General features: G+C 35.8%; 1 protein-coding gene across 1 annotated transcript in view; it reads left to right on the top strand.

The window, feature by feature from the left end:
• The window catches only part of TBC1D5 (TBC1 domain family member 5), a 243,112-nt gene that overhangs the window by 37,650 nt on the left and 180,065 nt on the right, over positions 1-25,397 (top strand). Inside the window, exon 2 of the mRNA XM_062496189.1 lies at positions 23,460-23,595. Within this exon, the coding sequence (XP_062352173.1) occupies positions 23,496-23,595 (100 nt within the window). The 5' untranslated portion in view covers positions 23,460-23,495. The remainder of the gene's footprint in view (positions 1-23,459; positions 23,596-25,397) is intronic.

The following is a 25,397-nucleotide window of genomic DNA, read 5'->3' as shown; positions in this document are numbered from 1 at the left end:
TATCTGGCTCAACAGGTGGCTTTTCACTAAATTCCATAGTTTCTTTGAAAAATATCCTATTTTGAGGGCAGGTGGGGGATAGGTAGTGTGTTTTATCCACTGCTGGCAGCTTCTTGGAGAGAATTAGTGTACTCTGCAAAAGTATGGCAGGGATTCCACTTGGTTCTTTATCCATCATGGCTTGGCCCCAGCATGTTCTGCTCTCATGTTTCTGGTAAAGCTGTCTGCTAGAGCTGTAGGCTTCACTGCAAAGTATATTGCAATGTTAAAAAGAATCCATATGGTAAGTATTTAATCTGATTATATCTGTAATTCTGACCTTCTGCTCTTCAAGAGGCTATGAAGGCTCTGGCAAGTATAAGGTTTTCTGATGCTCTTTTTGTGGTGCATTGAGACAGTCATCTGCAAAGAACTTTGGATTTCATGTGTCTTTACCTGGCCATGAAGAAAGCATTCTGAAAGAGAGGATTCTGACAACGTTAGCACAAACACTGATCTTCTTTCATAAAATGTAAAACGGAGGAGGCGGAAAAGGGAATATCAGAACTTCTGTGGTTCTGCAGAGGAGATGGGATGGTGAGAGTGTGTCATCTCTGTGTCTCTGCCTGTGCCTCAGTCCAAAAGTGCAATTGCTCTTCCTACGCAAAGTTGCTTTGAATTCGGAGGAATGTTACAGATGTGGCAACATGGGCTTTCACTGTAAGATGTTCAGTGTTTGTCCTTTAGGAGTGCTGTGTGGCTGTGGCTAGATAAATTTTTTTCAGAGATGTTAACAAGGGCAGATTCAAAAAAGATAGATGCATGCTTATCTCTTCACGCTTGTGATAAAATCAATGGGAATTTAAGAGCTTAGGATTTAAATACTTACAATTTGGAACTATCCCAAGATCCTTGACATCAAAAAGGTGATGGCCTCGTTTTATGCAGATGTCCTAGCACTCAAAGGGTGCATAAATTATTGCACTGTTTATCAATTTCTCTTTAATGTATTCCTCTCTTATATCTGGGACACTGTTAATAGAGGAAAAGGATTAAAAAGCATAAAAATAACTTGTATGTAAGTTTCTTTGAGTTGAATTTATATCAGTCAGCCTGTCATCACTAACATATGGGAAATATAGTTTCGCTACCATGCATAGCAGGGGCTAAAAGTGCTGTTTAGACCATGTGCTCAACTCCTACAGAAGAGGGACTTTATATCACTCGTGCAGCCCACTCACAAATTTAAGGGGTGGCATCCATGGATTCTGAATACATGGTAACCCAAATATTGATTTTGTTATAGAAAATGTAAAATGAAGGAGGCAAAAAAAGAGATAAAGAAGTTCTAGATCAGAAAGGAGATTCAGTAAACTTTAAATACTCATTTTTTTTAAAAAAAGGTTATCATACTGATGTTGCTATATTGAAATAGTAGTTGTAGATAATAGGAAATTTTCCTGTAGCTTTTCCATATCTTGGTCTAACTTGCAGTAACATATAACATCTCCTTGTACAAATTACTGTAAACTAGTAAAGATCCCTACTGTTTTTGTTTTGTTTTGCTTCCTAAAGCCCCCTGCTGCTGTTGATTACACCTAGATCTGCTACTGATTGGAAATGTTAAAAGGCAAAGATAGTGTGGATGGTTTCTGAATCGTTTAATTGTTGAACTAATAAGATGTTTTCACTGGGACCTAATAAAACAGAACATATTAATAACATGTGTACTGTCCACAAAATTTCTGATTGCTTTTTTGTTGTTTTTGTAGACATGAATGTAGGAATCCCAAGATTGGTTAGTTACATTTTTGAATAATATTACTGGATGTGGTTTCAAGAAAGACTGGGGAGCATAACCTACCTAAGACAGCAGTACAGTAGAGATTTTTTTTTGCTGGAGTTTATATATTTTTAGTGGTGCGTAAATGTTCTGTGGGCATATTGAATTGAGTAGATAATTACATGGACAAGATGTATTCAGTCTTATGTTAATGCTACTTTTTAATAGCTGTATAATACACACTGCACTTTGTGCATGTCAACCTTGAAAAATTGCTTTCCTAATACAATAATGCTTGCCAAATAATACCCAAAATTGGCCTAGGGCTATGTTGGCTTATCATGAAAGAACCTCTTCTCCTTTAGTGGTCTGTTAGTGTCCATGTAACCTCTTACCTCTGGTTGAAAAGAAATATATGAATACACACAAGGAAGTCCTAAAATGAGAAGAATCCAAAATATATCATTATTCATGAAAGTTAAAATTTGAATTGGTGGCTTTCCTATAATCTCAGTTACATTATTTTTTAAATTTGTAATGTAAATAATTTTCAAGAACAAAGGTGAAATTAGTATTTGGGGAGTACAAGGAAAAGAGGAGAAGGAGGGAGTTTAAGGCTGACTTAATGCCTTGTATGTCTGCAGCAAAAACTGATAATTCAATTCCAAGCATCCAGAAAATGGTCCTGCAGAGAAACTCTTGTATTGCACACAGTGGAGAAGTCCACCTCCCATTATGACTTTAGACTAACTCACTCTTTCCAGGACTTCACCAAATTTCTTTCTCTTCCTACATAAGTTTAATCCCTCCACATGCTTTGGGTAGAGCAGCAGTAGGACCTGTGGAATCTGCAGTTTCCAAATCTTTTTGGTCGTGTCAATCTGATCAGCTGACCTTTTCTTTGCCCAGTCATACCTTTCATCTCAGACAGATTGGTGTCACCTACTGGTGTCACCTACACTTTAAAATAAGGCTTTCATTTTCCCATTTTGTATATGTTTGCCTCTGACAGTGAGAACAAATTCTGTTTTCACCCATATTGATTTTTTGTCAGCCATTTTATTTTTTAGTCAGCTGAATGCTGTAGGGTTTGAGTTCAGGAAAATGAAATTATTGTTCATAACAAGTGGTTTGTGGTAATTATCTTCTTCATTTGTGAAAGATATTATTTTATGTTCTGACAGATAATATCTTGCAACCTCTTCTTTTCTTGTGGTCACTTATATTGAAATTATCTTGTAGTATAAGGAGTAGCTTCATTTATCCAGCAAAGGTAGTATTTTACCTATATAGTAATACATATGTTGCATTAACACACCTCGTACCCACTTGTATGCATATTTCTGACTATTTAAAGAATGAGAGGAATAAAAAGTTTGAAAAGTCATACCTTGTTAGTCTAAGAGCATAGTGAGAGAACTGGAGAAAACTGGTATCATGTAAACTGAAGTTGTTTTTTTTTTTTTTTTTAATAATTACATATTTGATATATGGTTCAGGGTTGATGCTGGAAGGAGGAGAGCTAAGGATTGGTCATTTCTGTAGTGCCTGCATACACACACACACACACACACACACTCTTCATGGAATATAAAGAGTTTATTTAAGTTTTAAACATTAATTATTGAATACAGGTTCCCTACAAATTTTGGCTTTAAAAAGTTAGAAGGCAGCCTGATGCAATCCTCAAGAATAAAGGAGACAATTATCCACTTTGCACTCAAGGAAGCTTTTTTGTTCTTTGACCATCTATCCACATTAATTATTTGATTAGAAAGGAACAAAGTAAAACTCCACTGTTGTATATAAAAAGCTCATTATAGAAAAGAAAAAAAAATCCGTTTATCACAAGCAGATAGTGTTCCTTCTGGTTTTCTCTACTTTCTACAAAGACAAATCCATTTGAGTAGTGCTCATTTAATGGACTAACAGCTCACAGGATCAGTTTCTTTTCTTTGGCCTGGGTTGTCTGAATTCATCGAGCATATTTTTGGAGAGATTATTTTTTGCAAGACTTGCAGGGGCTGAGAATTTTGAACCATATATTGTAGATAACATGAAAAATTAATTCAGTTTTTAAAATTAGATAAAATATTTGAGAAATGTATTTCTGTGGAGTTTTCATTGACTGGTAAGTTTGCATCAGTCATTCTGTTTAAAATTGGAACAGTATTTTTGTGAACTACTTTCACTTAGAATTTTATCTGCTGGTCCCTTAAAGGCCAGTGTTTGTTCTTACGAATGATTCCTGCTGAAGGTTCTGCAGCTGGAATTTTGTTTCACTGGTGTTAAATACAGTGTAATTTAACTCTGAACTCACTGTATTGATAATGTGCACTAGGTTATTGCTAGAGGTTTTTTGAGCTGAGCCTTTGAAAAAGACAGGTATGGCTCTTTTTGTGGGGTTTTTGGTCTTTTATTCATGTATTAAGCATAAAAAAATCCAAGTCAAACAAGAAAAAAACCCAATCAAAAAAACGTAATCAAACTAAATTACAACACACACCACACCCCTCAGGAAAAAAAGAAAAAAAAACAAAACAAAAAACTAAACAAAATGCAGAAAAAACCCCCCTGCCACTTTGCAATTATTTCATGCTTGATGCCATTTAAAATGTTAGAATTTTTTTCTTTCTTTCTGTCTTGCCTTATAGTTTGTTTAGGACATTCAAGTGTTTCAAGGGATGTATAAGTGCACGCTAAAATCAAACAGGAGTGCTAACTGCAAGCTCTCGTGGGTGCCTTTCTGAAAGCTTGTGCATAAGCTTTCCAAGTGCAGGGTGCCAACAGCAGACCCTTTCTGCTTCTGCAGAGTACTGTAGCATCCTCTACCTTAATCCCTGGCAGCATCACCTCCATTTCTTTGGCTTGTCATGAGCATCTCTAATAGAGTAAAACTCCAATGCATGTAGCAAGAAACGAAGCGTGTAGGGGAAAAACATAAATAAAGATTCATGACTGAAATAGTTCTTTAACTTATTAACAGAAAAGTGTGCATGTCAGAAAAACACACTTGTTTGCTGGGAGTATATGCAATAGCTGATGGGTAAAGAAACAGAAACCTTAATGGCTGCTTGTGTTTAGGTCACCGTTCATTCATTCATTTGTTGCTGGAGCTATGAACTATTCATATGTTGCCACAGTATGTTACTTACACACGACTGGTGGTGAAGGAAGTAAGAGCTAAGATGCTTCACAGACATTGACATCGGGGGGATTAACATGTCTGCTTCATTAATATATATGTGCATACATTAATGTTGAAGTATTGAAACTGTTTCAAATGAAATTAAAAACTATCTTTTGAGGTCTGCTGCAGTCCTTAGAAACATTTTAGATTTTGGCATCAGCCTTACCGGTTTCTTAAGCGATTTACTTTTCCTTTGCCAGTGGGGATACAAGTGCAGACAGAGTGCTCATCGCTCGCCTGCTGCCTGGTTTTCTGTTGTTTTTCCTTAGCTAGGTCTGCTCTCTGTACTTGCTAGCCATCATTAGGCATATATGAATCCCTGTGGAGTGGCAGGCATGGATTCTGTGAGTGACATTTCTGGCAGCGTTTTCCTTGTATATGGCACCAGGCCTGATTTTTTGAAATTTTAAGCATCTATGATCCCCATTTGCTTCCACTGAAACTGTAGGTACTCTGTCCTTTTGGAAAGCATGCTGCTCAGTGCTGAATCTCAGGCAGTTAAGAGATGAGAAAGTCCTGGAAACTTACTTAGCACTCATGTGACAGCCGGCTCTGTGTAGCAGCAGTGTCGTCTGCGTGAAGGCATTGCCTCCTCTCCTGCTGTATTAGCTGCAGATCCAATAATCTGCCCCTGTGAAACTAGGTTTGGAGATCAGTAGTGAATTGTTTAGTATTGTTTATTGGAGCTCTTTAAAATATATTTGCAGTGTATAAAACACTTTGATATATAGAAGCTCACATCCTAATAAGATTACATTAAGTATTCTAATAAGATCAAGGCTTGAAATTATGTTTTTCCGGATTTGAGTGATATAAATTAATTTTGGTTTAAACCAGTGACAGTGTTCTTAGATGTTCGTTGTAAATACTCTGCAGTTTATGTGGGTCTGCATTTAGATTAAAAAAAAATCAATTCTCCTATTAACACAAGAAGCATTCTCTCTTCCTCCCCTTCCAGTATGGTTCAGCTACAGATTATCAAGGCAATGCTGTAATTGTTAAACTCAACCAGTGAATTATAGAGGGAACAACAGTGGCTGATCACTGAACTCTGTTGGCACTGGCCTTTCACTTCTCATTTAAGTCTAGCTTACTATATAAAATGAATTCATTATTGTCAATTTAGATCCCTTGTGGAAGCTAATCCAAATCATAAAGCCATTCTACACAAAAGTGAATCCTCTTTAGGAAGATCTTACAAGTACATGCAAACTAAAATATGCAGGAAACTTCCAGTACAGACTAAAGTAATTATTACTTATAATAACAGACTATCCGGGTGAAATGTTGGAGTAGTTCAAAAAGAACTCCACAGTCATAGCTCTGCTATGACTTCTGTTGGTCAGAAGTGCATTCCATTTTCTATTTTATTGCTATTTCTGATTTCTCTGTAACCTATTGCCTAAAAGTATGGATCTGAAGGACTAACTCAGTCTTTACTTCTTGTAGTTTTCAGTGTTAAAAGAAGGTGCATGAAGTCAGGGGAGAGGCTTGGCCAGTTTCAGTATCAAGAAATTCCTCTTCTTCTACAGTGGCCTAGTTGGAGATATTTTTTGGACTTGGGTGAATTGTCCTCCAAGGTGTGCCATGCTGGGTAAAGGTATTAGTGGGTTTACACCAAAGTACTTTTACATATGTAACCAAATTATTTTGTTATAATTGCCCTTCCAGGTGCACCACCTGCTGTCAGACCAAACCTAAAATGATATTGCAGCTGTGTCAGAGAGAATTTTGTTGGGTTTTTTAAAACTATTAGCATTTTAGTACACTAGCAACTCCATCAATGTTTTTATCAGATTTATTATTTAAATATGAATTGCTGTATTTGTATCTTCCCATCAGCCCTCACAACCTATGTCCTGGATGGTTTTGTTGATTTCATTTTTTATCTAAAATATAAGTATTTTTAAGAAGATGAAATTTTAATATTGAGCCGCTACTATTAGACTGCTGCCTTTCAATTCACAGAAAGGTAAAGATATCTCCTGTAAGTGAAATTTACCTTACTGGCCTGGTAACATTTCAAGTGCAGACTGCAAATATAGCAACTCTGAAGTAGGTCTGTTCCAGTTTTGTGCTTAAATGCCAAAGTTTTATGTGCAGTATAATAGCAGGGAAGAGTTGATTAACTGCATTTACCAATGACTGCCTTGGATTTCCTTTTGTCCTGTCCAAATACAGCTGAGTATGTTTTTATGGATGCCTCAGCATAAGAAAAAACAGTGCATATCACTGTCCATTTGACATGAAGCAGTGGACACAGTGTAAAATTATTTCTGTACTTGGATTTCTCCAGTGTCAGGCATGGATCTTGTCAAGTTCTTTACTACTTTGTTTACTTAAGGACTTAGTCCTGAACTGTGGAGCAAAAATAGTAATGACCTTCAAACTCAATTATCTAATGTTCATTTTACACTGTAAACTAGAAATTCCACTTTCAATTTCATGACTCCACCCAACTCATTATCAAGTGAACAATTTGTGGTAAATTTTTTTGGTGAATTTATTATTTGTTTATTTTAAAATTATTTCTCTTAGAGTGTTCAAGAAACAGTTTAATTCATATTTTTTCATTGTAAGAGGCCAAGAATGTTAGCATCCGTGTCTCTATAAACATATTGAAAATTTCAGGGAGAGCTTAAATATTTATGAAAATATAAAAGGTAACTTAAAAATAATGTGTTTCTCTTAGAAACTGGTGGCCAGAACTTATCTGCACACAAATTACTTTTGGGAAAAGAGAGGAGCATACTTAGAGTCAGTTTTAATATTTTTAATGGTTTTCACTTTTTACTTTGCAGATTATATAAAGCCTTCAAATATTAATATATATTCAAGATTAGGGATTTATGGGCTTCTTTCGTTTACTATACATTGCTTGTCTGTGAAATTTTCATGGTTTTCTGATTCTTTTGAATCATAGTTATTGTGCATGGAGATAGACAGCTGATGCACCTGATAAATTTTGATCACATAAATAAGTGAAACTCTTGGCCCAAAGATAGCAAAAAGTCATTAATTTCTTTATAAATAGCCTACAACTGGAAAGCATGTCTGCTGAAGGAAAAAGACCACATTTTTTCTATTGGTTTCTATTTCATGGATTTTGATGCTCTGATAGTCAATCATGCTGACTTAAATGCTTGTTTTTCTGAGATATTTAGGTTCTTTTTGAAACAAGCTCAGTGTTTCACATGGATAATATATCTGGCTAATAATATGATATTTCAGATATAATATTATATCTGAAAAAGTCAGAGTGGTGGAATAATTTCATCATTACATTTTTTAGGTGGGGTTGTTTCTAAAGAATCTCTGTAGTTTATTTATGTCATTTAACTGCTGATTTCATATTTATGTAAAGAAATAATTTAGATTTCTTTATTACACTTCTCAGAAGTGCAGTGGACATGACTGAACTGTGCTCCCATATCCTATAATGAGGCTCTTGTGTGATTTTTCACTGACACTTTGAAAAAACTTAATCATTATTCTTCCCTTTCTTATCTTTCATTGTGGTACAGGGCATTTCAAACACAGACCTTTCATATCATAAAGCCATCCACAGAAAAGATGGATTTTCTTGAAACTAATGTTACTTTACTTTCTGTATTTGGAGTATTTCTTGTTTTCCTATGGTGCTTCTTCCTTTCAATGCAGACAGATTTTTCTTTTTCCAGAAGTAGATACTTAATAGCTATCCCGCATGGAAAAAAAATTCAAGGGTTTCAAGGAATAGCTGTAGCAATTGCAGGAGAAGTGTATAAATTACCATCTCTTTTGGGTTTTTTCCCCCCTCTCAGTACAACTCTTACTATAATTAGCCAGCATTTAACAGCAAATGTTTGCTTTGGTTAAATTATTCAGAACATTTATTTTACTTGTCAAAGGTTAGATCAGGTTGTTGTTTGAACTGGTAATTAAATGCAGCCTAATACACTGTCATATTTATATGCACTATCAGCCCTGTTTCCTCCTTATTCTGTATAATTTTATAATGTTCAGGGCTGACATTTAGGCTTCCAACTCAAATCCTGTTTTCTTGTAAAGAAAGCTAAGATTATACTTTTCTGTTTCATTGTGCATGAATATACTTCAGAAAATAAGAATTAGGGTTGTTTGGAATATCACAGCTATGAATTTCTTTGTCATAAAATCAGTGAAGGCCCTTTGAATATTTTTATTTGCATGTTTCAGTAAGTCATTACTCAGCAACTGGTATGTATTAATTATTTTCCAGAGATTATTGTGAGGTGGACAAGTGCAGGTGTCTCCTTTGCTAATTGAATACCTACAAGTCACAGTAACATACAGTATATTTAAATTGCATTTCCAAATCTCTTCCAGAAATATGCATAATACTGAAATACAGAAAGGTTCCTAAAATAGTTGCATAGTAGACTCAGATGAGCAAACAAAATTAAAAAGTCTCCAGGTACAGGTAAGGGCAGTGGCCCTTGCATGTGTACATTAGGGCAGTGAGGCTGGCTATCCAAGTTGATAAAATGAATGTGAGTTTTAGAGTAGCCAGCATTCAGCCTCTGCACTTTCTCATGACAAGTCAAGAAACTATTTTCTACATGCTTTTATGGGACAGTAATTTAATTGAATTGTCAGGTATATAAAATGTCCATTCCTTTCTTATTTCTGCTGTATAGGTTTATTATTTCCTTAGTCAAATTGAACAAAGAATAAATCATGCAGCTTTTTTAGAAAACTTCTATGCTCATTGGATGTGATATTGTTCAATGTCAATGAAACAAAGTTGCTGTCCAGATAAAAAAGAAATAACCATGAAAGTGAATCATCAGCATTTCAGCAGTGTGTTTTTCCTACCATGTTTAGACAAATATTTCTGCTTTTTTTGGTGCATTTGTGTGGCAGCTTTCCTTCATGTAACTAATGAAATATGTACACATTTCAGCCTGTCTTATTTTTAGCATTTCTAAAATATTTTTTTTTTAATCTGACCTATTGTACTGCAGGTTTGAAACAGAAAGTCTTTCAGTTCTGTCAAATTAGAGCTACACTGACTCGTAGCCTTGTTAAGAAACAATTCATACTTAATGGTAGTGAAATCCTAATTTATCCCCTGTCATGGTGATCACCCCAGACAGCATAATGTGGTTGCAAAAACTGAGACAGGAGTAAGGGCAAAACATATAAGCACTATCTTAAAAAGCCAAGATCCACACCTCAGTTCCTGCACATATGATCTCAGAGTAGCAGAATTTATTTTTTTAAAGTTGGGTTGGTTTTTGGTTCTTTTACCCTTTCCTCCCCCCTGTCATATTTTTTATAAAACTGCCATAGGCCACCATGGGCCACAAGGTAAAAAGATACAGTAAAAGCAGAGTTAAAAGTGAAGTGTATTCCTGATTATAATTATAGCATTCCTAGCGTGACACTAAAGAAACTCGATGTATGGTGCTCAGTTTGTTATTTTGCAGCTTGTTAAATTTTTATACTTCGTGGTTGTGGGAGGTAGCTAAAAACAAGAGAATATTCTGTGCTCTTAGAGAAATCATTTTGACCTCTAGGTAAAGTACATTTATTTGTGTATACATCATCTGAACTGTGAGTCGTTTTGATTGATGCAGTAGATTGCATATACATATGGCATAAAGAGGACCTGGGTTAGGCTAAAAGTTCTGGGCTCTTTCATGATGGACTATCTAAAAATAAACTAAGAATAAAAATGAGTAAACTGATTTTTAAGTTGTATAGAAGTGATTTGCAGAAGTAAGTCCTGGGATGGTTGTTGCAGACTGTGTGTACCTTTTATTCAGGAAACTGATCTTAAATAATTGCTGTGTTAAAGTTTAAGAAGTATTCACACATCTGTCACACCAAGGCAACAGTGGGAAGGAAAATCAGTGTAGATGTTTCAGATGCTCTCTTTAAAGATCATTAATACCATGAATCAGAAGAAGAGGTTTGACAGCATGGCACACATCCATGAAAGTAGCCATATGTTGGAAAGAATAAGTTTAAAAGTTTAACATGTAAAGTTAGGCTCTGGATCAGATGTAAAGCATTGTAGCTGTGAACTGAGGGGTTTGGTGGTCAAATGATGCTGCAGTCATGAAAGAAACAACCCAACAAAGTGAAAATCTTGTTCATTCCTGCAGATCTCTCATGGTCATTCCTACTGGCTTTGACAATGCAAACAGTTTTACTTAAAATATTCTTTTGTTGCCTGTGTTGTCTTTTATAGGGCAGGCTGTGTATCTATCTTTGAAAGGTGACTCCTATTTCTTCATTGGCTGTTTCTGACACCAGTGTAGTGAGAGAGCTACACTAAATACAGAGTCAATCTTGCATTTAAAGGAGGCAAGGATATTATCTTTCAAAGAGACTGACTTCACACAGATATACTAGACTAATCTGTTAGAAATAAATCTTTATGTTAAAAATGCTTGTGTTCAGTTATTTGAATGGGTGAAGGGAGTCTTATGTGGGGTTCTTGCAGAGAAAGCAAGCTGACTTGGAGTGGCATAGTATAAGAGTGATTTCCTGCCTTTCTAAATAATTTTATTTCCATTATCTTTGTGTTTTGACTTTCATTTCTGATAAGATGCTGTCAAAACCTCTAAATCAAAACTGATGAATAAATAATATTAGTTATCTGGATTTGTTGCATTCAGTAGTTTACTCATAAGTTTGGCTGCTAAAACAGAACAGGATTTCCCTTTTTCTTCCCCAGTAAAGAACAGGAACTTCCAAAACACAGGAGTTTGGATGAGTAGGCAGAGGATCTGCTGCCTTGAAGCCTTCTTGGCAACAGGTGGAATTGTGATAATGTGTTTGACAGAATAGTCATCTCAGCAAGGCAATCTTTGTCTGTTACCCCTCATTTGAAGAAAGATCTATCCCCTTGGTCAAGTTCTTCCTCCTTTTCCATCAGGAAGTTAAGAACACCTGCTACTGCCATCTTCTGTCTTCCTTTTAGGAGAAAAAGATGAATAATACATGACCAGAATTTCAAAAGCAACTACTAATTTTAGGTGCCCCAAGATGCACAGCCTTACTATTAAGTAAGAAAGAAAAGTGAGAACAGATCACACCTGTGTTCTAGATGCTTGGTTTCTTTCCATTTACTTCTGGATGCAGTTCAAAATTCTGATTCCATTCTTCTTAATGTGTTTAGTGATCCAGAGCCTGGCTGCTGTTAGGGCACTTCTCTATCTCAACTATTAGCAGAAATGCAACAACATAGCAAAAACTAACATTTTTTTCTAGGCTTTTGCTTGTTGAGCCATGTTGGGATCATACAGTCTCTATCAGGAAAAAGAAATCTGTAAACTGCCTTTTTCCAAAGTGGTCCTTTGTGTGTTGGGCGAGAGAGAAACCAATAAATCTGGTCAGAAGGACAGAAAAAGAAAATAAAAATATTTGGAAAGAAGAATGTGAGAACAGCTCTTTTGTCCAGGGGGATTCAGAATGCTTTCACGATTCAGATACTGGGATATTTACCTTAAATATTCTTGAAAAGTCATACTGGTCTGTCTAGCACAGACAAGAAAACTATCTGAAAAGGCTTTCTAAAAGCAAGAAAAAATTAATCAAGGAGGTTTCTTACCATAACTTGTTTACATCAGTTATATTTTTTTAATAAAATGGGCTTAAAAGCTTAGCCTCAAAGCTGTTGCCAGCTTTCTGTGATGTATAATGACAGCTGTTGTTCCAATACAATTCTTCAAATCTATTTACTGTTTTGAGGGAATTCAGTTCTTTTTCTTGATTACATACAATAAAACTTGATATTCAGAGAACACTGGGAGATTCAGTCATGTCATAGTGGTTGGTGAATTACAGAGAGCACTCAACAAAGCTTAACTTATTTAGGAGCCATCAATCTATTGTATTATCTAATAAAAATCAAAAAGCTTTAGGGAATCTGCCTGCTGTTCTGCTCTCATTCCCCAGAGCAGAGGAGCATGTATAAATCTCAGGGCAATGGATCTCTTAGCCACCAAGACCTAATGTCTTTTTCTGCTACTTGCATGTTGTCCACAAATGTCCTGCAAAACCAGGCTTTTGTTTCTTGCTGCGTAGTATGTGCTGACCCACTTCTAAAGCAAAATAAACCCAGGAGTTAAGGTAACGAAAATAGAGCTAGTTGGTGACAACAAATGTACTGCCAAACTAATAAATCCTTTTAATTGCAGCTCACATTTATTAATATTTCCCCCCTTTAACAGTGTATTTTATCTGTATTTCTGAATTGATTTATTTTACAAATTCTTATTGTTACTATAAATTTATGGTAGAGTACTGCAAAATTAAATACCTTTTTAATACCCAGATTTCTGCTCCTATATAACCTTGCAAAATACTGCTTTCCTGCTTGCTGTTTAAGAGCTTCATCTATTTCAGGTTTTGAGGTGGTACAGGCAGTGTGCTTGATGTACCATGCTGCTTGCACTGGGGACTTCTGTTCCTGTGTTTTACATGCTCTGGCAAGCAGCAGGGACTGCCCAGAAAAATATTTTAGGAGGAATAAATGCCTCTAAGTAGCAGTGCATTATAGAAATCATTGTGCTACAGGGGTTTTGCCAGCCTGGCTTCTCTGTGTCTGAAGACTTCAGCAAGACCACTTACTCCCTTGGGAGTTTGATGTGCATGTACAGGAAAGCAGAGACACTTCATCCAGCTGCTCAAAAAATTGAATGAAAAATATGAGAGTAGGAAGAGAGAGGAAAATAAGTTGTAAGATAACACTGTATTAAGAGATCAAATTATTAAAGAAGAAACATTACTGCACTATCATTTTCTGCTATTTAAAATATTATGTACCTTGACAGGGATTAGTACTAAGAGTTCCTGACTACCAAAACCAAAAGTGGTGCATCAGGATGTATTGAGCAGCAGAGTTAACCTTCTTTGAAAGGAAGAACCTGTCTTGTCATCTTTTTTAGTAGCATGGAATACAGTGATACATTCCTGCCACAGAGACCCTGAGTAAAATGTTACTCATAGCAGAAGTTGATATAATATCTTCATGCAGTTAATTACCTGCTACATTAGCAGGTTTCATATATAGCTTATGTTTCCAAGTTTTAGAGGTTTCCTTTGCTTGAGGTATTTTATTTTATTTCGTTTCGATACTGCTGTTTGAAACTTATTACGTCCTAGGTATGAATAAGCATTGTACAAAAATATTGGGCCTCTGGATGGGCTCCTATGCTTTTGTTGCTGCTTTTGTTACTGCTGGTGTGGCAAGGCTGGAGAGAAGCTATGTGAGCAGGCAGTGCATGACAGAAATGCTGTGCCTTACACAGACTGAGCTTTTGGGTGTGAGAGGGAGCAATCAAGGCAATAAGATTCAGTATATTTTTTTACCAGGGGTAGCCCTACTTGGAGCCTTTTTTCCTTTGAATATGAATTTTTGGACGTAAGTTACCTACTCCTGTTGCTTGAAGTAATGGAAAATCCTTGCAGTCTGCAGTCATTGCACTGCAGAAGAATCAGATTTCAGGTTTTCCTGGGTAAGTCTGATTTGAATTCACTTGTCAGGATTGGATCACATAGGTGAACGTAACGTGGGTTCTGGTTCTTCATGTAATATAGAAATTTCATTGTATGGTACAAAACAAATTCTGCCTCTCTCTGCTCCTTTGAAAGGGCCTATGAAATTCTCATATTCTTTAGCAAATGAGGTTTCCACCAACTTTCTTTGTACCTCAGCATGATACCATGCTGCTTTAGCATCTGCATATCTAGAAGAGAAAAGTAGAAGAGAAAGATTTGATGTAAATGCTTCTGTGCGTGCATGAGCATGCTGGTGTTTCTGTAAAATTCTGTCAACCCCTGTAGGAAACTGTTTTCTAAAAATAGTGAAAGAATAAAGGCTGAATACAAGATTAATTGCTTACTACTTTAAAGCTGTGATATCCTAGAAACTTACTTCATTGAATACACTTTTAATGTCTAAGCTAGTTACTATCATTTTGGGTAAGGCTGCAGGCTAAGCTGCCATTTTTTCCAGTTCACTGTTTTGATGATTTCTTTCAGTCTTGACGTTCTTTGGCCCTTTGAGTTACATTTGTATTACTAAAACATAAAGTGTGTAGCATAGCATGGTGCCTGTGTGTTTCTGAAAGTAAAACTCTTACATACTTAAAAGCATACCATAAGCAGCAGTAAACCTAACCATATTTGGAAGAACAAAGCTTTAATTTAAATTATGTTGAACTGTTTTGTAACCAGGTAGATAAATTATATTCTAAAATAAAACAAAGAATTTCTTTCATTTAATGAGTTTCCAGTTGTTTGACTCTTTAATGTGAATAGGGTTTTTACAACCTCTAGATCACTCTAAGGAAAGGGAGTAGTTTTTTAGTTGACTGATGTAAAGATTTGAATTCTTACAGCTTTTTTCCTTCTTCTCTCTCACCTTCACTAAACATTGTTTCTTTCAGTTTTATGTCATAGGTTATATTTTCTATGCTCTTAATAGGTCTTCTTGCTTCTCTCTGCACTGCAGCAGCTGGTCCTTGTCCTGTGCTATGTGACTAAAGACGGATACAGTATTTCAGCTCAGATCTTAGCCGTGTCAGAAAATGGGAAGGGATTTACGCATCTCATTTTTATCAACTGCTCTGACTACGAGGAGCCTTTGTTTGAGACTTCAGTTGAAAGAAAGAAATGTGAAAATGCATCAATATAACGTTTTCACATCTGGTACTAAACATAGTTTCTGTGGGTGGAGGAATGCTCAGGGCACAGGCTACATTTAGCTGTTGACTTTGGATCTTTTTTGGTTTGCTGGTATTTCTTTTTTGCAGTCAATATTAGATCAAAGTTGTGTTCTCTTAGCCTCACTGGGATCTGTCACATAGGTTTGCATTAAGAATAGCTATAGTTCTGTGTAAAGGCTGTAGGATTTTGGGGGCTTTTTTTTAAGGAAATTCAAACTGAAAAATGGAGGCTTGCTTTGGTTGGCTGTTTTGTCTTTTTTTTTTTTTTTTCTTGTTGCGAGACCATACTGAACACATAACTATAGTATCAGGTATTTAAGATAGTTAATGGCCTTTATACTTTCATTGTCTCCATTTTCAGTGCACAAGAGAGAAGTTGTTTAGCCATAAATGTCAGGTTATACTGTTCTTGAGAAAAAATTGTTGACCTGGGTGAGAGAGGGCTGTGGCTATAAAACTTAGTGGCCAAGATGACATAAGGACTTTGATCCTCTCTGCATTATTCAAGTTTTTCTTCCTTAGTCAAACTAGCGTTTCTCGCAGAATCACGTAACCTCAAGAAAACTGAAAGCAAGCAAATGTGTGGACTTGTTCCCTGCTTGTAAAAAAATGCATATCTATCTTTGTAATTAATAGAATTTTAAGTTTTTATATAAGAAAAAGGTTTTTGTCTTTTTTTTTTTCTTAACTATCATGTAAATTACCAAGAGAATACATTGCCATGGTCCCAGGCGATTTGTGTTGTTTCTTATCCCTGACATTTTAATTCACTACTGAATTTATACTTTGCATGTTTAAGTACGGGTAAGACATGAAAGTTGCAGGGTTAAAACTGTAGACAGTGCTTTAAAGCTCCTATGGTAATTGTTCTTAGGTATGTATTCTTTTACTGTGGCTCTCGAGACAACTATTTAATAGACAACATTTGAATAATACAAATGTGTGGTTGGTAAAAATGGATTAGGGTTTCAGGGTGGTACCAATGGGTGATATTTAATATTGAATGACATGTATTAAGACAAATGCTTTTATATATAATTTATTTGGCATTGTAAATGCATTTATCTTGTGAGATACAGACTCCCTGTTGCCACATGAAGTATTCTGGAAAGGTTTGGAGTAAATAAATAATAAAACCACTTTGATATACAATCTAACAATATTAAATATTAAGACTTTCACATGATTGATTTTAATACTTAATTAACTTATTTAAAGTCCAATGTAACTCTGTTTTTGTATTAGAGATCAGACAGGCAGAAGTTAAAAGTCAGGAAATGTTATTAAATGGGACAAAATTAATTGCATTTCATGACCATCAGACTCACTGGCTGTTAACCTGTCCATCAGTGGCATGATCTTGTTTGTTTTGTTCTGGTTGCCAGCTGATTTTAATGTTAATCTGCTCCACCGTGTCAGACCATTTTTTATGTTTGCATCATTCTATTTTAATGATACATAATCTGATACATTTTATAAAAGAAACAGACTTGCTTTATGCTATCCAAAGTTTGTCAAATTGTGCACTTTTCTTCTGACTTAGTAAGTGTTCCTCCCTAGGCATGTTTTTGCAGTGGGTGGTGGCAACCTGTGGAAGTGGCTGAGTAGGAATCTTAGCTGGTTTTGAGCTGCACTGTGTGTGTAGGAGGGTTGTTTGGGTTGGTGGAGTTTTTTGGTGTTTTTTCTCTTGGAGGCACTGGGACTAGTATCTTCTGTATTTAGAGATGGTAGTAAAGAGCTCAGGTGATGGAGAGCAGAAGATCACAGTGTTGTGAGATAGATGGTCTCTGTGGCCCAAGTAAAAATCAGTCCTTGAGCAAAAAAGAAAGCAGAGAATAATAGAAGTAGGAACAGATTTTTCAAAAATACCTATTAATGAGTGTCCTGGCAAAATATCCAGCTTGAAACAGATCAAATGGTCCTCACTTCCTCATTTGCTAGAGTTCATATTCAGGACTGTCTTCTACTCAGCCCTCTAGTTAGCATGCTCTTTCTTTTTTTTTTAATTCCTGGTTCAGGACGAATAATTTAATTGGGCCAGTGTAAGAAAACCCATGATCTGGGACTGCTTCTAGATTATTTGGAAGACGTCTGTGCTTCATTGCTCTAAATAAACACAATTCATGTTTATTCTCCTAATATATAATTTCTTACCTGTTTAAAAATGTTTTCATATTCTGGAAAATACTCACTTCAGTGTTCTAACATGCTTGATTACTTCATAAGCCACAAATGAGGGGCAGAGTTGTGAACCCTCATAACATGATGCTGTTAAACTTAACAAAACATGCATGAGGCCATTACCACATCAGACACTTGCTTATAGTCAGGTCATTTTAATCAATTTGACTTCACAGGGCAGCTAATTTATCACTTAGCTAAACAAGTATTTCCTCAACTTGTCATAAATTTAAGTAATTAAAATGGTAAACTTTGAATATGGCATGAAATAAAGGCCCAAAGATAATTTGGAGAAGATGGTTGATACGGTCTAATAGAATGAATGCAAAGTATTATTTAAATACTTTGGTATGCTTCAGTAGTTTTCAGAAATGTCATATTCAGGTAGCTTTGCTGATACTGATGGAAACTATTTTTATTTTAAGCATATCTGCAATTCATCAGCGTTGTTCAACTTCATCCTCAGAGGTAGTGGGTTCTCATTTTCCTTTCTTCAAGCATAAAATGTTTTGCTCTGTTGCTTGGTTGTTTAGAAGTAAGAGGATGTCAGAGAGCAAGAGTGGAGCAAGTGCTGCAACTTGGGCAGTTCTTCAGCCCTCATCCTCCCCAGGCCTGCAGTTCCTCTCATATTTTACCATGGGCGGAAGGAAAGAGAGGGAAAATGGATGTTGTAAAAGCTTAGCCTAATTCTCTTTCACCTACTCAGTTACACCTTCAAAATACTCCTGCTGAAACTGATTATATTTTCTAATTTTGCCCAAACAGTATGAGTACTCTTCACTTCTTAAATATTAATGTTGATATGTTTTGGTCTGTTTTGCTCTTTGAGTAAATAATTTTTTAAGGTCCATATAAACAATGATGATTAAGGGAAACATTTAGGTGTGTTTAGGTTTTTTAAATTCAACTAATTTAGTCACTATTTCTGAAACAATGCTTTTCATTCATAAATTGCTTATTTGAATATGGATATTTTAATTCGGTGTCTGTGGCAAGTGAAGATGTTGGTGAATGTCTTATGACATAAGGTACAGTATTCATGTTCAACTGTGCTATGTTTTGTTTATGAAATGCTGATTTATCAACATTTTTGAGATTAGGGCAATCTTATCACATGTGCTCATAGTAGTGAATAGTCTCATTGCTAAAAGAATGCAACAAGTTTTGTTTTTATTTTGAAGTTCCATCTTCTTAATGGAACATAAATTACAATCAATTTATTATATGAATATTTATTATAATCTTATTACAGATGAGTCTTCTGTTTCCTGTACAGTTCTGGTTTTTTCAGTGTTTCACCCAGCTCTGGTCCAAAAGTGACAGGTACTTCACTGGCAGTACAGTTAATGATAGAAACATATCTCAGTTAGATTTGTCTTGTATTTCTGTATAGCTAGATATGACTTATACATATTAATGGAGGATGAAGTGTGGCTGAATGCCACGCAGAGGCTGTTGCAACTGACAGTCTGGAGAAGAAGTGGTTTTTGTTTTTGTATGTTTTAAATGTAATTTTGTTTAAGCATTCCAAACTCACAGGTTTGTATACAGGAAAATGGCAGTGCTAATGAAGGCATGATTATATAAGACTGCTTTATGGCTAAAGATGGTAGAAATCACATAATGTGTTAGAGTACCTAATAGGGAAGGCAAAATATTTGTAAACTTTTGGGTGAATAAGCCTTCTCACATCTAAAAAAGAAGCAGGCAACTTCCAGGTAAATACTAAGTACTCACTAAGTACCCAGTGAGAAAAAAGGAAAGTTCTCAGAGTTAGAATGGGTATGTTAAATCAGACTATCTAACGCAGCAAGTAGTTTATCTCTGCTGTGTGGAAAGAGGTTGTTAGATCAGCAGATGTCAGTAAACATCACTTAAGTTTTTCCTTATGAAAACAAGTGGGTATTCTATCACCTATGGAACACGGAGGAGGTCGTGGGAGAGGAGATGATGATGATGTGCCATAAGCAGGTACCTCCACAGAACCATTTTAGTGTGGGGTGGAGTTCTGTGTTGGAGTCCACAAGCCTGTCTCTCAGGGGATTTTTGGTCTCCATTGAGAACAGATGTGCTGGCAAGCTGCCTTCCCTGAAAGGCAGACTGGATTCACCCCACGTGTGTTGGTCAGCAAGCAGCAAACCTATAGCACTGTCCTTGGTGGCACATGAGGGCTCCCCCTTTTACTTAAGACCAATAGCCAAAGAGTCTCTTTGCCTGCCTTTTCCTTGGGCTCACAAGTGGATTCATGTTTCTACTAATTTCCTTGGCTAGATAAATGTTTCATACATAGCCTTAATTATTTTCTCATGTATATTACAGAATAGTTGAACTCCCAGTTGTGGGAAGCATGCCTGGTGTTTGAGTTCCTTAGCCCTTCAACTTTGTAGGTTAAAAAAAGAAGTACAAATAGGTGCAAGTGTCGCTTTGTGCTTTCACTGAGATGTTAGGGTTAGCCAGTATCAAGTCTTGTAATCCAGTAATTTAATTTCAGGGTTTTATAACATTTTTATTGTTTCACATTGTGAATGGTTTTAAATTGTATCTTATTTAATATGAACAATATGTTATAGGCCATTACAAATCAACCACAAACCTGTGAAGAATTAATCTGTCTCAGAATAAGATCCCAAGTGTAATCATAATTGTTTAATAGTTCCCTTTGCTCTTTGTTCGAAGAGCAGAAAAGAACTTAAGTATAAAAACTGTGAAGAAAATGGCTTGGACTAAGGAGTGAGGGCTAATAGCTAGTGATACTTTTTTAACTCTAGCCATATATATTCATAAACAAACACACGTAACTGATTAAATCACTGTGCAGATATCAAAAGTCAATTTATTCAGCTGTTTAAAACTACTCTAACAGTCTGTAAAGTAAATTATGGTTCATATAGATTGTAAAGGTATGGCATTTGGGGAGTACTTTAAAAAAAAAGAAGGTGGATACAGAAGCAAAGGACATAGAAGAGCAAACTTACTAGGGCTAATTTGATACCATGTTTTGGATGTAAGACAGTGTTAAGTCTCAAACTGGTTCTCAGTTTGAAAGACACTCAGGGTTCTGCTTTGGTCAGATTGTGTAGCAATCTCCAAAGGACCATAAAAATAAAAAGTTAAGCAGCACAGTTTGAATTAAGCTTGTAATTTTAGTGAAGACAAAATCAATGGATCAGTAGAAAGATATTTACAACTCTACAGCAAAACGAACAGGAGCAGCAACCACAATTCCAGCAGGAGAAAATTACTTCTGAAAAGTTGGTGGGTTTTTTTTTTTTCTTTCTTTAAATACATTATAGATACCATTCATGCAGTTTTGATTATTATAGTTTCTAAGTTACACAGGAAGGACATGAAGTATGCATACATACATAGCACATTTTGTTGAGCCTAGTATAGAGTTGATCAAGGCAATTCTGTGTTTTAGTGGTGTGTTTGTCATATGATTTCATGACTGTAATAATTAGACATAAAGGTGTACCACTGCTCAAGAGGTAAGTCCTACCTTCCCTCAGTTGCCAGCTTCTTGTTCCCAAGACCTTCACATGTTCTCTTCTAGCTAAAAGGAAGTGAGAGATGGTGTGATCATTTCATCACCATAGTAGCTCCGGTGCCAGGGCAAATAAAGGGTTAAACCCTCAGGGAATACAACTGAGAGAGCATCCTTTTGAAAACAGCCTGGGTGTAGTGGTTTCAAGGAATTGCCTAATAGTGGCCCTGCTGGGTTTGTTTATTATTTAGGGGTTTTTTTCCTCGTAAATTAGTAGGAAAATTAAGATGCTGTAGACTATAAAAAGGTCTTAAGAATCCCAGTTCCCCTTCATTTATTGACAGTAAACTGGAGGTATAAAGCCTACGTGGTCAATGCCATGCCTTCTAGGAACCTTGTAGGAAAGGAAAAGCATAATTGAAGTGATTTCAAATTCGTTAATATGCCAGTCCTGAAAGTGTAGATGCATACCTCTTCCTGTATCTCTTTTTATATTTCTTTCTAAATATATTTTTTTTTGCTGTTAGAAAGTTATGATACTTGTAAACAAAGCAGTTAAAGTAAGTGATATTTAAAACTCATCTGGCAGTCGTAGCTAGCTACTTAGTGTTCTTGGGCAAATCAAACCTATTTAGCTGGCTTAGGTTTTTTTATGTTGCAAGTGAATAAATTGCTGTACAGTGACTAAAATGCAGTCTTGACAAATGTACTCTTGCACTGTTAATGCACTGGAAAGGTAGTTTCTTATGTGCTGATTATAACATCATCTGCTTTGCACCCTTTTATTGGCATCCTCTTATTTGTTGCAGCCAGTATTAGCTTCCAGCACCCCTCAGATGAACTTGTAACATAGTTCTTGTTCAGTTGCTTGATAGTGATGTGAGTGCCATTCAGGAGTCTGTGATGATGAATCCACATCACCTACTTCCTAAGGTTTCAGTTCTGCCATTACTTCCCTTTTGGCCTTCATTTTTGGAAAATGTCTTTGTACATGTTCACCAGCTAGTTGATTATGTTTCTTAAAATGCTTCCTTAACATCATCTTTCTAGAAAGCTGTCATGGTTTAGGAATGGTATTATTCTCCAGTTAAGTTTTCCCACTGAAACCACTGCATGCTACACGCAGCTTGCTTGCTGAGTCCCCTCTTCCCTCCCTCTTCCCTGCAGCAGGATGGAGAGGAGAACTGGAGGCAAAAAAGGTAAAGATCCCAGGTTGAGATAAGTACAATTTACTGGAAACAGCAATGAGATTAGAAAAGTGAACAGGAACAGCAACAATACAAATGACAAGAAAAGAAAGAAGCTAATGGCAAGACAAGAAAAGAAATGTTACCGTTCACTGTGGAAACCCCAACAACATATGATAACCAACCACTCCCTCCAGCTCAGAGCTGGCATTATCCAACCACTCCCTCTGCCACACTTAACTTGACAAAAAAAAAAAAACTTCTTCCCAGAAAAGACTCTTCTCCCTGCTTTGGTAGTGACAGACATGGTATAGAATAACCTCTGGGCCCTGGCCATCCCACATCCTGGCTACTGCAAAATGCTGTTCTGGCCAGAACCAAGACAAAAGTTAATATAAATCTTGATAAAGCCAAATTCACCTATCATGCCTGTCAATACTATTCCACTCTTTTTGTGTGTCTGTTGCTTTTATGTTATACTTGACCTATGATTCCTGAAAAAGAAGTGGTCAAAAGGAAGATTTTCTGGGATGAGATGCCTTGGGTCAGGCAGAGTGATGATGATGGTCTTTCCTCAGTTTTGCTCATCATCTTCATCATGCCAAAGAACTAGCATCAATTTTCCTTGGAATCAGACTAAAAGATGAGTAGGGAAAACTAAAAAAGTAAAGGAAGGAGGCTCTTGCCCTGTTTAACAGTCTTTCAAAATCATGCCTGGACATTTACTTGGAGTGTGGTATTTGTAGGAACTGTAACAATTCTTTTGGACTCCAAATAATGCAACATTTACAATGTTCAAGTGGAAGCACTATTGTTCTGCCACTCAGACTACTAATGGTGATGATATGCCTGGAAAATAAGGGGAGGTTTTAAGTACTTTTGTTCTTGACTTGTGTGATTGAAAAATAGATATAGGAATTCTGAAATGTTTGTTTCTGTTTTTTTCCTCCAGATAAATACTCATCCATTGGAATTTATTACTGCCAACATGTATCATTCTGTGTCTGAAACCAGTCACCCTTTGCAAACAGAGGAACAAGAGATAGGCATTGATCCCTTGCAGAGTTTCTTGAACAAGCCAGGGGAAGGTAAGTTTGTATTTCTGTACATTTTTTTGAGTTTGTACCTTATATAAGTGTGTCATGATAACTGTACCTGTCATAATTTGTTTAATTCACTCAATGAAGTTGAACAGGGCAACTTAAAGAACATTTCACAGAGTACGTGAAGAACACTCTGACACTAATGAAAACCACGAAAAGTCAACTTTCAATTACAGACAGAAGCATTAGCCAAATGTTTAATGCGCTGTCATCCTTTTTTAATCATAAACCAAGCACTGACTTCAGCATAAGAATATTGAAATGGAGCATGACTTTATATGCTACCTTCTCAAGCAAGGACTCTTACACTATTTTGGGTTTAGGGATCTTTTTTGTTTGTTTGTTTGTTTTCCCCCTTTATTTTTTTTATTCTTCAGTAAAGTTCAGTATGTTATTTTGGATGAAATTAAGCAAATAAAAAGTCTGATTTCTGTTTGACTCGGCCCCTATATTCTTATTTGAAAAAATTATCTTGAAGTTCAGATAGAGTGAATAGACTCTAAAGACAGAAATTACTACATAACCTGAAGCAAATTAGTTAGATGCAGTATCTGAAAGACCCTAATGAACAATGAGAACAAAACGCTTGGATAATGCAATGCCTGTCTGTTTTGCTCATCTTTTCTACTTATTTGCTAGTAGTGACAGTGTAGTTAGTTCAAAGAAAGTGATAAGCTTAATGAGAAAGCTCGTCCTTGTCATGAAAGCATTCCTCAAGTACTCAGTTATACACAGTGGCACCTTAACTACCTGTAATTTTCCAGTCATTGAACACATGTACCAGGAGGGCAAAATAAAAAATTTATTTTAAATTACAGAGTTGAAACAACTTTGTCATATTTTCTAAGTCCCTCACCCAGATCAACTAGTCTATGTGAGTGTGTCTTTTTATAAATCCTCTGTTTACTAGTTTACTTTATTAAAAAGCTATGTCAAGTTTTGCTCAGTCAGGTTTATTACTTCAGTTTAGAAGAAGCTGATGTTTTGCTTCAAAATATATTGGTAAAACTTCCGTGTCCCTTTGAGTTAATTTTTTCACTGTTTCTTCATTGGTTTATAAAACTTCTTTAATGTTTGAAAATGACAATGTACATCATGGGGAAAGTATTTTAAAACCTGACAATTAAATGGAATAGCTTTTCTAGGTCAGTGTTTCTTTTCTATTATATTTGACAACTATATGAAGCCATTTTAGCCTGATAAACCAAAAGCATTTTTTGTACGTATTTTTAGAAACTTGAAAATAAGTTTTTTCTTCAAAACCCTAAAATAATAACCATTTTCAAGAAGAAAAACAGCTTGCTTCTAGTCTAACCCAGTCAAGAAAAAGATAAACATTTTCTTCTGATTTCTATTTTCTTTTTAAAAAATTGGTAATTCTTTTGACTCTGTTTCAAGAAAAAGCAAATTTTCACCCTGTTAAAAAAACCACTGTAAGTTAATTTTACCCTTTATTGTGCCCAGAAGCGATGAGTTACCTTGACTAAAAAGGTTTCTCATTTTTATCCCAACCTTAACATTTCTATGACATACAAAGTTATTAGGATTGAATTGATGTTTAAAAGTGCCATTAATTCATTTACCCCAAATGTTCATTAACAATGTAAATGTATGCTGATGTTCTATGAGACAAGGAAGTGACTAATGACTCTTCGCACTAACAACACTTAAAATGAATAGAAACTTTAGATAGCTAATCTTGAAGTAATCAAGACCCTCATTCAGCTTGGCATCTCTGTATGCTCTAAAACAGCTGTCAACTGTTAAAAATATATACACAACACACG

The sequence above is a fragment of the Cinclus cinclus genome, chromosome 1 (genome assembly GCF_963662255.1).
Source record: "Cinclus cinclus chromosome 1, bCinCin1.1, whole genome shotgun sequence".
NCBI lineage: Eukaryota > Metazoa > Chordata > Aves > Passeriformes > Cinclidae > Cinclus > Cinclus cinclus.
The sequence above is the reverse complement of the archived record's forward strand: the minus strand, read 5'-3'. Positions and strand labels throughout refer to the sequence as shown.